This window comes from Quercus lobata, chromosome 9, assembly GCF_001633185.2.
Source record: "Quercus lobata isolate SW786 chromosome 9, ValleyOak3.0 Primary Assembly, whole genome shotgun sequence".
Taxonomy (NCBI): domain Eukaryota; kingdom Viridiplantae; phylum Streptophyta; class Magnoliopsida; order Fagales; family Fagaceae; genus Quercus; species Quercus lobata.
Window position 1 is genome coordinate 19,783,055 of NC_044912.1, and position 12,500 is coordinate 19,795,554.

General features: G+C 35.3%; 1 protein-coding gene across 1 annotated transcript; it reads right to left on the reverse strand.

The window, feature by feature from the left end:
* Positions 1-1,608: 1,608 nt before the first annotated feature.
* LOC115959070 (8-amino-7-oxononanoate synthase-like) lies at positions 1,609-11,552 on the reverse strand. Its single transcript, XM_031077368.1, has 11 exons — positions 10,572-11,552; positions 7,209-7,333; positions 7,023-7,130; positions 6,338-6,607; positions 6,228-6,250; positions 4,967-5,054; positions 4,382-4,515; positions 4,040-4,128; positions 2,986-3,136; positions 2,846-2,914; positions 1,609-1,873 (listed from the first exon to the last, which is right to left on the reverse strand). The coding sequence occupies exons 1-11, from the start codon at positions 10,852-10,854 to the stop codon at positions 1,747-1,749; spliced, it is 1,467 nt and encodes a 488-aa protein (XP_030933228.1). The 5' UTR covers positions 10,855-11,552; the 3' UTR covers positions 1,609-1,746.
* Between the last annotated feature and the right edge of the window lie 948 nt (positions 11,553-12,500).

Genomic DNA, 12,500 nt, shown 5'->3' on the forward strand with positions numbered 1-12,500 from the left:
CTCAATATTGGCTTTGGAGGGAGGATTAAGGATTATTCATTATCATTATCATGGATAATAAAGCATTAAAAAAACACATTGCATTAAACTCTGCATTTCACCTTTTTTTTTTTCTCTTTATATTTATTGCTTGTGTACTTTTGTAAGAAAATGGTGATATGCTGTGCCAATGTAGGTATACTTCAAGTTCATCCCCTACGTCATGTCAAAGGATTCTCAAAGGCACTCAAGTATGCATGAAAAATCAATCGTGTTGCTCGATCTCATGGTGCTGCACAGGTTCCCAGGATCTCCTTTGTTGATATTTTTCTTCAACTGTAGCCAATCATTCTAATTCTCATTGTCAAATCCAAAATATAGATAAGCTATTCTACCTAATTCTTTTCCTTGCTGACTGAAAATGTAATCATGTAATAACTAATAAAACATTAATTGCTTAAAGATGATTAATTTGTTCATCAATTCCAAGGAATGATTAAATGCAATCATCATGGAAGTGAGAATATTTGAAATTTAAAACACTCCTGCATGGAGACATAGACGATGCTTGATTGTAACTCACCAAAAATTTTACAATTCTTTTCAATTTTTCCTTTGTAAAAGGGTTAATCGGTAAGGATCTATTTCCACCTTTAAGGAAGTGATTAGGAAGTGTAGGACTTTAGGTTGCACTTTTTCTTCACCATGCAAAAATAGAGTAACTGATGCAGACTTTTATTGGCAATATTCAATAAGTGCAGTCTCTAGGTCCGCATAGGTCGAGAATATGTATGAAATCGCAAATTGTTTTATTTTATGGTATGAGAATAATAAACCATGACCATTTATAATTTGATAATTACTAAAAGATGTATGAGAATCAACTCTTTTAGGAATGTTATGTATGAGAATCAAATGTTATAGGAAAGTTCCTCCCCAAAATGTGTAGACTAGTATCTTTTTCTTCCACACAATTTAAACTAAGTGCAATATAAATAAACATAATTACGTAGTAGATCATAATTAATGAATGAACAATATATCATAAATTATATTTCTAAAAAATCAACAATATATCATTATAAAAAAATAAAAATAAAAAAAGCAAACTTTTTTGCTATCAGAACAGTGTTTATACATATTCGACTACCGCATCAGCTCCAATTGACCAATCGAGCCTCGGGTAAACTAAATTCTCAAGGCGAGGCCACATAATCCAATTATAAAAAAATAAAAAAAATCTTGAACAAAGTTCTGTACCCTTCGAACAAGGAAAAGAAGTAATGTAATACATTTTAAAATTCTTTTGCTCCTTTTCTGTCCACTTATATAGCTAATCAAATGGATGTATTTACCCCAGCAGATCATAAGTTATATGGGTTCCTTTAACACCTTCAATTGTTTCTGAGGACAATTGCCAGGTGCTAACTTTTTTCTAACTTCTCGGCACATGTGGACTAATAGTTTCCTTGCGAGTCAAATTGTTTCATGACCAATGTTCAGAGACTTAAATTGATGTCTGTTTAAGTTAAGGATAGCTTATAGTTATGGTCCAAGTTTTTAGATTTTATCATTTTACATGCATAGGAAGACTCAAGAATAGTGAACAAAGTGATGGCTAAAAGAAAAGAAAGGGAATTGTCTGGCTTAAGCTGCCCATAAGTATCTTAATCATCACTGTTTTAATATAGTAAACTTTAAACATTCCAATCCATATTGCAGAAATGAATTAATGCAATCCAGGAGGGGAGAAAAAGAATCCAAACACTACAGCTTTGCTTTTTTATTTGAGATTTGAATGTCAACATCTTTGAAATTAATGCACTGCGAGAGTGTTGTGGTGAGCTTCTTCAGATCCTCCATTGTGTGCACTGCACTGAGAGTCACCCTGAGCCTAAAATAGAATAAAAAGATAACTTCTTGAGTTTGATAAAAACATCAAGCAATTCATCCAGAATAAGTATTAAATAAGAACAGAAACCCAAATCTGAGCATAATTGATAGCTTTGCTTTTGACTTCCAAACTTTAACATGAATGAATTGGATCTGATTTTATTTGTTGTTCAATATCTTTACTCTATATTGTTTTTCATCTTTTATATATCTATATGTATATGCATTTTCACTATATACATTGATTTGACGTAGATACTAATTATATTACATAATCAGTTTCTTAACATTTTGGCACAGTGACTACATCCTAAGCTTAGTTGTAGTGCAAGTATTATAACCTTGGTTTTGCTTAAAATTTAGCCTATTATAATTACCCTTCAACAGGTTCTTGAAATATATAGAACTTAATAGAAAGATGTAGCCATCAAAGGCTTTTTGCTATGAATTAGCCCTCTAAAGCTGAACCAAGTTATTTTCCTGCAATTTTTCTCTTCTTTCTTTATTTTCTTTATCATATTTTCTCATACATGTTATCATGGTATCAACATTATGTCTCACTTTTCTAACATGATATCAAAGTTATGTTTTATCTTTTTCAATAGCTTATGCAAACCATAGACAAATCTAGTCAGCAGAATAGATGGGTTACATACCGTGGAATATGATAGAGCATGTAAAGAGCACTAAGGCATGAATCCAATGTTTTCAGTCAGTGGCAACCAAAATTACTAGTCCAAATTGGAGAGATAATAGCAACAATATTTTCAGATAAAGGTGTGTGAAGTGTGAACACTTGGGAACCACATCCCACTTTTTTGGGGGTGAGCATCAAACCACAATCCTATTGGTTAATGAGTGAGAGCAATAAAAGCGAATTTGTAAGATTGAGTCACCAAAACACAACCTAAACTAGAAAATTGCAGTCACACTTACAGAGAGACAAAAGTACAATGAAGAGTACACAACAAACCTGCATGAGTTCGGAGGCACTGCTGGGGGTCCGATTGGAATTACATAGAAACCAGATGTCAACAAATGCCTGTTCCAGAATGATTGACATATTTAGTAGTTGCTTTAGCAATGACCTTAATCATAATGAGAGATACTAACTGGCTAGCTAGCAGGGCCTTCTCTTCACTCCCTACAATAAGAGATATTATTGGACTTGAGATGGGGATTCCAGTAAGAACACGAAAGTCTTGTACCCTTTTCCAAATTTCCCTTCTACACCATGTTTCCTTTTTTGCCACAGTAACAGCAGCTGCACGTCATACTCAAGCAGTTAACAAAGAAAGTGTTTCACTATGGAGGCAAGGTGGATAAATAGTTTATGCAAAATAAGAATCAAATTTCTAGTAGGGAGTGTAACATATAAAGATCACTCATAATATGATTTAATATTTTCTTCAGAAAATCAAATGACCATACACACACAATTAACCCCTCAAAGGTCAACCCTAGTAGTGTCCTATCACCTATGTCACAATGTGAGAATATGAATGAGAGCATGAAAGCATCAAAGCTTAGAATATATTTAGGTGTATTTTAAAAATGATGTATTTGCAATTGTTACATAAGGGTTGGTTCTATAGATATCTCCTACAAAGTGATATGAGAGATCTAACCCTACATCACTGAGTTGACAATAAAAAAAAAATGTTAAAATAATGGACAAAATTATTAAATTCACAATTTTCTAACAGCTTAAGCTTTGGGGGAAATCGGTAATTTATCGATATAAAGTATAAACAAAGAAAAACAGGCACACATACAAGAACACTAAATATATGTCATCCAGAACTAGGTTTATGTTCAGAGTAGCTCTAGTTTTATTATGAAGGCTACAAAAGTAGTTGCATGATTATGATATACACAAACACAACCCTATTTAGCCAGGGCTGCATATTACTTAGTTACCATAGTGCACATAGGGCTTCTAATGTTTTCTGAAAAATCAATAATGTTGCCAGCGGTTCTACAGATGCCAACTTGCAAAGTCAAATAATAATAAAAATTTAAGAACTTCATTACCCTAAAAACCATAAAGGATCCTAATCCATGCAAGAACCATGAACAAGAAAGAAGTTTAATTTTAATTAAACATTCAATATAAGCTTATTGTTTCAATAAATGATCCCCAACAAAAGAGAATGCTAAGAATTACCATGGGCGGCTACAACATCGGGGACCGGCATTGGAGTGGAAAATATGAAGGAGCGACCCCTTGATTGTATGATTAGCTTCCAACTTTTGCTTTTCATATAGTGTTCAGAAAGCAGCATAACCAAATCAGACATATTTTCACATACAAGAGATAAAACATTCAAGGAACTCATTATATTAAGGCTAGTTATAGAAAATAATAAGAAAAATAGTTTGCATGCTATGTCCAATACAGTGAGAAGTCATATGTTCCTGAGAGTTGTCTAGATGAGCCCTACTCCTATTGATTTATTTTTATTCTTTTGTATCATACCACAGATGAAGAGTACACTAGAACAGTTACCTGCATGCTATGAATCCACCATAGCAGCCTGTGGCCTTACTCAAAGTACCAATGCATATGTCAACCTCTTTTTCACAATTGAACTCCTCAGCAACTCCACCCCCATTTTCACCACAAACAAAAGTTCCATGAGCCTAAAAAGAACTCTCAACAACAGTAACACTAATTTTCAAAGCATATAAAAGCATTAAAGTAGGTAAACAGGAAGAAGCCATTTTTCTTAGTGCCATACATGATCTAAACCAAAGTGCAAGTTGAAGGGAAAAAAAAAAAGTTAATAGTAATAAATTATGTTTGGGAGAGTTCATTTTCTTTGGCTTATTGTGATTAAAAATAAACTACGTAAAAGTATATCTGTATTTAGAAAAACTAAACCTTTAAAAAGTAGTACATGATCTGTATTTAGAAAATAAACTGTGACAAACAGATTAGTCCATAATCTTTATGCCTTAGCTGTCAAATCAGAATCACAGACTTTAGATTGAAGGGTTAACTTCAATCCAACGATGACTACCATGTGCACAAGACAGGTTCTTAAACAGCTTCTTTTGATTGCATAAACATCACTACATAAAAATGACTTACATCATCAACAACCAACAAAAACTGATGCTTCTTGCGAAGCTTCACAATTTCAACCATTGGTGCAAAGTCCCCATCCATACTAAACAAACTGCAATAAAAACAGATTGAAGTCATTTATGAAATATAACAATGTACATGCACATACACATGTTTGAAATGTTAGTTTTCAAAATAATGAAGTCACAAGAAAGTTTAGAAGACAAACATAAATAATATTAATGTTGAGGAATGGATCAGATAATATGATTCTCATTCAAGCTCAGGTGGCTCTAGTTAGAATTCATGGTGGGAGGGATAAAATCTTGTGGACTGCTACTTCAAATGGGGTATTCAGTTGTGGTTATGCTTGGGAAGTGCATAGAGCTAAAGGAAGCAAGTTAAACGTTAAATGGTGAAGATTGGTCTGCTTTTATCAATTTGATGATTATTCAAGATCAAATTGCTACAAAGGAAAGAATGGTTAAGTGGGGCTTCAATGGAGGCGCACTGTGTCAGTTCTGCAGGAGTAGAATGGAATCTAGAGAGAACTTTTTTTGTTCTTATTACCCCTTCTTAGAAGGATTTGGTCAGCCATTTGTAGAAGGTGCTTGTATGACAAAATGGTGGGATGATAGGATGCTGAAGTTTGGTGGGCCACAGATAAGCTTCATGGTGATTTCAAAAGCACCATAGCCAGGCTAACTTGGCAGCTACCGTTTATAGTATTGGGAGAGAAAGGACCACAAAATTCATGTTGGAAAATTCTTACCTGAAGAGGATTTGCTAGAAGTTATATTAACAATGTCAGGTATAGATTGCAGCCAAAGAAGATAACTAAAACTATTCAGAGCAACTGCTTGTTGTATTTGGAGGGTGGAGATTCCCTACTTGTGATCTTTCTGGCTTTTTTAACACTGTTTTTTTATTTTCAAATTGCTCTGTTTTCTCATGATAATTAGTTCCATGTGTATGTGAAGTAGGTGGTCTAGTTTGCCACTTAGCTACTTGATTCTGTTAATTTGTGCTGTAAATCGTTTACTGTGGTTTTGATAAGTTTTATCAATCATCTAAAAATAATTTTGTTGACAATGATTCTCAATCTAATCGAAGATAAAAGTTTTGCCTGTTTGAAAGTTTAATATATCGATAAAAGACAAGAAAATTTAGAATTTCACAGAGAATTAAAACAGTTAACTGTGTTTTCCTGGTTCTCAATTTTTGGTTTTTGTCTCAGCCACTTGGAGCATGAAAAAAATAAAGGAACACTCATAACATGACTAACCCATCAGTTACAACAACTTTCTTCTTCATTTGCATTTCAATCTGTCAAAACACAAAATGCATTGCAATAATGAGTCCTGGGTAGAGTATGCTTGACAGTCGTAGGGACACTGAAAAATTAGGACATAAGGTAACAACATACAATAGTGCATTAAGGTGAGACATGTCACAATGTCGATAAATGAACACTTCCACACTTTGTTGGCGCTCAGCCAGACAAATACCATCTATAATTGATGAATGATTCAGGGCATCAGAAAATATGGCAATCCTGTCCTCCTCTAAAGGTTTACTACCTACAGCCAAGAGGGAGGCAATACTTCCTATTGATACCATCAAGGCCATGTTGGCTGCATACCCTGTTGGGCAAAGGAGGCAATCCTATAGCAAAAATTTAAACAAGAATTCATCATTTTTCTGTTGAAATAGTAGAAAAGGTCAAACATGAATGACAGATTGTTATCATAAGAACAAAACCAGAAGTATTAAACCTGCAAGGATACCACATTATTGATATCTGTGGTTTCAACCAACCATATTACATTTCGCAAATCCATACATAATCATAACCACTACAACCAAATCAACATAGATGTAGAATTCCAACTCCCTAGTTTATGCCAATGTTTTATGAGTTATGTTTTATGAGGTTCTTATATACTCCTATATTTTTGAGTTCTATTGCTGTGATCAAGTCAGCTTTATTTAGAAATGGCTATATATAAGAACAAACACAGATGGAGGGAGAAAGAAAACACATAAAATGCTAAAGGAATTATAGTAATACAATTTTTACCTCTTTCTTCTTTAGATCTGCCAAGCATGATTCAAGTAGCCTATGGTAATTAGTATAGCCGCAAGCTAGAGCAGAACCCCTTGGGCCCATTCCATGTTCTTGGGCTGCCTGGTTTACAATAAAGTTCATAATGTTTTAGAAGTGTCTTACAAAATTTTTCTTTAAAAGAAATATCATAAAGCACACCTTCGAAGCAGCCCTTTTAATGGTTGGATGTGATCTCAATCCCAAATAATCATTTCCAGAGAACAAAATTCGCTTTTTGAACTGCTGAGGATGGGACTCCTCTTCATTAGCAGTTACTTCTTCTCCTGCAATGATCCATGTCAATGAAAATGATAAGATGCTACGTATTAGTTATATTCAAGGTCCAACTATGTCTTAGCACCAAGATTGTCCATAGAGTCCTGAGTAGAGAACAGAAATGGTAACGGGATAGAAATATGCATATCTTCTGGCTAAAACATCTTTTCATGCCCAATAGACACATAAGAGTACTTGGTTATAGCAAAATATATGAAACTTCTGATTATGAAATTTTTTTTAATAACTGGTTCATCATTGTTCTGCATAATTAATTTAAATTCAAACATTCTGGTTCACCACATTCTTCAATAGCTTTCCCCCAAAAGTCACATTACATCTGTTATGGCTCATGGACTGCATGGATGCACGAGGCAAGGGACCAACACATGGGCAGATCTCGAATTGACTTCAGATTAGTTTAAGTTTATCTTCCTTCAAGTCATTATTCAAATAAAATTGTAGACAATCATCAGAGCTTATCTTTAACTATTAGGAGTAGAAGAGATTAGTATTAGTTCTTAAGGTAAGCTTTATAATATACATTATATAAATTTGATAAGTAAATAATTTCATTGAAAACCAAAAAAAGGAGAATTGGAGAAAGCCCAAGAATACAGGCTGTATACAAGAGGCAATTCAAAAAACAAAAGAGCAAAAACAAAGAAAAGAAAAATCGGCAACAAATGAGAACTCGGGGAATCCAGAAAGAAACCCATCTACAGAGAAAGAGGAAGTCATAGAAGTCCACTCATACAAAGTCTTTAGAAAGAGATATTTCAATTTAAACACAATGAGTTCTTCTCCCTCAAAACATTGAGCATTCTGTTCACACCAGATGCACCAAATAAGACACAACGGAACAACCCACCATATTGTCCCAATACTTCCCCCTCCAAACCAACCCTCCTTCCATGCCACTAACACTTCCTGTACCATAGAGGGCATCACCCAATAGACTCCAAATAATCAAAATATCAATGCCCATAGGTCCAAAGCTGCAGAACAGTGTAGGAATAGGTGGTTCATATCCTCTCCATTAGGTACATGAAATACCTCACCATAACAATTATACTCCTCTTCCTTAAGTTGTTTGTCATCAATACCCAACCCTAAGACACACACCAAGAAAAGAAAGCCACCCTTGGCAGGGACAAGCCACAAATCATGCCAAAATCTAGCTCTATTACTACACCGGACATCTATCTGAGGACATGCCAACTATCCCAATCCTCAAGGAACATACTTCCATAAACCCACTCCATGCGAGCCCCAAACCTCCCCAATCACCAATATACACTGAAGACCCGTATTTCAACTCAATAACCCTCCACCATAATGCCCATTCCTTTCTCCCATAACGCCACAACCACTCCCTCAACAACCGGATTTGCATTCAGATCTTTCAGGATTCAATGGCTGCTACCAGGTAAGGTCATAGACCTATTGTTTGGTTAGAGGAATTGGTTTGGTAAGCATTCATCAGACATTTGGAAATTAGTTCCGTTTGTGTCTAATGTAGACAATTTGGTGGGAATGAAATCATCATATGTTTGAGGATACAAAGACATCAGGAATCCTTTTGGTAGCTTTGTTTTGTGGCTCTTTATTTGATTGGACTAGAGAATGGGGATTCACTAGTTCTAGTTCCATCCTTGAATTTATATAGTTGTTGTCTCTCTATATGTAATTCTATTCTTTTGTAGTCTTTAGGCTCCTCTAGGTCCTTTTTTCTAAAAAAAAAAAAAAAAAAAAAAAAATCTTATTAAAAAAAAAATTAAAATAAAAAGAATTTTCTTTCAAACATATTACTTTATTACTTGGTCACTTTGGGAGGTGGAATAATTCTTTGAATTCCAAAATACTGTGTCATGTAGGTGGAACAATTCTTTGAATTTCAAAATTTTGCGAAACAATAAATTCCCTTGGCCGCATTAGCGCATATCACCTTGATGATGAAGCGCAACTATGGTATCAACTAGCCAAAAAAAGAAGAAAATTTATTTATTTGGTCACTCAGTCTGTATACCCGATATGGACCAACAGAGATTGACAATTTTTTTTGATGATATGACCAAACTCAAACAAGCGGGTTCAAAGAGAGTACCAAAACCAGTTCAGAAAGTTTCTCAACTGTGTAGGTGGGTTACAACCATCATATCAAGTGGGTTGTTTCATTAGTGGACTCAAGGAACACCGTAAGTGTTGAGGTCCAAGCTCTAAACCAACCACTTTATCAGCTACAAGGGACTTGCTTGTCTCTATGAAGCCAAGTACCATCCGTAACATTGACTACTTCAACTGGAGCAATTACATCACTTATAATTTACTTATAAAAATAAAAGCATTGACTACTTTCAGCTAAAGATTATAAGGAGCCTTGCCTCTATCTGTTAGAAACTTACATCCTACCAATAATTATAACAAGAAACATACTCGTATAGAGCTTAAGGAGAGACAAGACAAGGGTTCATGCTTTAATTTTGATGAAAATTTTGGGTCCGGTCATAGATGCAAGAAGCTTATCCTCATTGGAGGGCGTTGGCCTGACAAAAAATGATGGTGATGGAGACATAATGCAGATCTTCTAAAACTAAGACATCTTGTCATGCCCAATTGACACCATATAGCTAGGTACTCGCTGAGAGCAAAAGATAAGACACACCTGATTGTGAAAAAAAGTTCCAATAAATGGCTTATAACTGCTATGCATAACTGACTTAAGCATTCTTGTTCACCATATTCTTCAATATCATTTGCCCAAACTTCACATCACATCAAACTTAACCTTGCTGTCCTCACCCGACCTTACTTGTCATCTGCCAATGCATCATTTAGCAGCCTATATATCCATCCAGACACGCCCCAAGAACATTAGTTTCCCCTATTCGCATTCTAGTATTACACCCTAGCCAAAACAGAACTCCGTTGACTCACAAGAGTTGCATACTTGCATGTGACAATGAAATAAGTCAAACCCATTTGGCATTCAACCCTCACTACCCCCTCACTAAAATTCACACTCTTATTTTCTCACCAGACATACACATGTATATATAATACCCTTAGTTTTACAATGACTTACTAACACAATAGTTAATCACCCTGTTTTTTATTTTTTTTTGGTTGGCAATTCACTATTATAATTTGCATACATAACCAATATATGCAGAGCATATTCAAATTTCAAACATCACCCACAAATAAAGATAGGCATTTGGAGAGAAGAAAAAAAAAGAAGCTTACCAGTGGTGGAAATTTCACAGACCCAGCTTTGAAACGTTTCTTCTGCAATGTGGACCTCCACAGAGGACCGTTCCCACTGCTGCATTTCATCGAACATCTGGAAGACTTCTTTTCCTGCTTCTTCTTGGTCTGATATTGAGTTGCTTTGAGGTTCATTTTCAATGGGTTTTGGTTGTTGGTCACTGGGGAGGTGAATGGGTCTCAGATGCCGCACGAGTTTCAGAGATTTGAGCTTTGCCAGTGCCTCTTCAACCAAGCTGTCCCACAAATTCATTGTTTCCATTAACAGAGTGAGAGTGAGAGTGAGAGATGTCCATAACTATCCTCTGGGGTAGTTATTAGAGACGTGGGTAGTTGGCTTGGCTAACTGCCTAGTCGGAGAGTAGTTCACTTCTTGGTGGGACTTGGGAGAGGTCATGGCCAAAATAGCCATATTTGGCTGGAAAATGATGTATGACAATGACAATGACAAAAGAATATTTGTTTTTGGTAAATGATGCATGAAAGATGACAAAATCTTTGTTTTTCAAAGAAATCCTACCAGCCACTATAACCAATAGCACACGCCGACGCCGAGAGCAATAGAAATCCTCATTGTCATTCCATAATTGCCAAATCTCACCCACCACATCCCAATTGCCATAGCTCACCCACCACCCCCCCAATATGGAATTGATGTTTGGGGATTATGCGGTGAACACTGAACAACTAAAGACTCTAAAAAACTTTAATCTCTTAGAGACACAAATGAATTTGCTATCTTTAAGACTATTATTGGCTCCTGTACAATAATTTGCTAAAGGGTTATTAGCAACTTTGTCTCTAAGATATAACTAAGTCAGAATTCACTAAATTCAGATAGCAATTTCTCTCTCTCGAGTGGTCTTGGCTAAGTGCCAATAGAGACTTTTGATTTGCCAATTAGCACTTATTAAGTGTTGATATACACTCCCTATAATTTACCCATCCCTATTTGCTTCCATTAGGGCCTCTTGCTCGAGCGAGCTAGTCTAGTCTAAAACTTTGTTTTTTATTCCAATTTTTCTCTTCATTCTTTTCTTACAGAGTACGATCACACATATTACAATTTACACACGTTACTTGTACAATTAACCCACAAGAATTGAGGAAATATATAGGTCAAACCCATGTTACCAAACAAGCCTTACTACATGTTACTTTTTCCTCCTGATTAATTTTCTTACCATACATACATATATATATATATATATATTATATTCTTGGTTTCACAATGACACAATAATTGGTCAATCTTTTGAGCAAATTCAAAATTTCAAAATAGCTAAAGCAAATAATGACAGGAATTCGAGAAAAAAAATAATATAAATATATATATATATATATATATATATATATTACCAGTACTGGGATGATAATGGACCAATCTCTGAAGCGTTATTTCACCAATCTGAATCTCCACTGAGCACCGGTCTTGCGGCTGTATTTTGTCAAACACGTGGAAGACGTCTTTTCCTTGTTCAGACTTTGAGGAACTTTGAGTTGTTTCGTTTTCAAGAACTTTTCGTTGTTGATCTCTTGGGAGTTGAATGGTTCTCATGAGGCAGCAGGAGTTTCAAAGATTGAAGCTTTGCAACAGCCTCTTCCACCAAGTTTTCCTGCAAGCTCATCTGTCTCCATTAGTGTATACAGAGAGAAAGAGATAGTAACTGACATATTAGAGTAGTTCATGACCTCATGTAAGTTACGTTGGTGTTTTCGTTGCATGGAGCAAAAACACTCACAACACGTACGTGAGTCCCATGCATATGTTTCTGCATGTATCGGATGTGCGAAACACTCACAACACTTTCTGGTGGGCTCAATGCCTGTTGTGAATGTTTTGCATGCAGCATGCAACAAAACATTTCTTACGTTTTAGAGGCTAGTGTTTTGGGGGAAACGGTGAGG

Coding starts and splice junctions, on each gene's coding strand:
- LOC115959070 (XM_031077368.1), bottom strand. CDS start 10,854: ATGGAAACAATGAATTTGTGGGACAGCTTGGTTGAAGAGGCACTGGCA. Junction 7,334..10,571: donor CTGTGAAATTTCCACCACTG/GTAAGCTTCTTT, acceptor GGATCATTGCAG/GAGAAGAAGTAACTGCTAAT. Junction 1,874..2,845: donor GTGCCTCCGAACTCATGCAG/GTTTGTTGTGTA, acceptor ATTCTATTTTAG/GCTCAGGGTGACTCTCAGTG.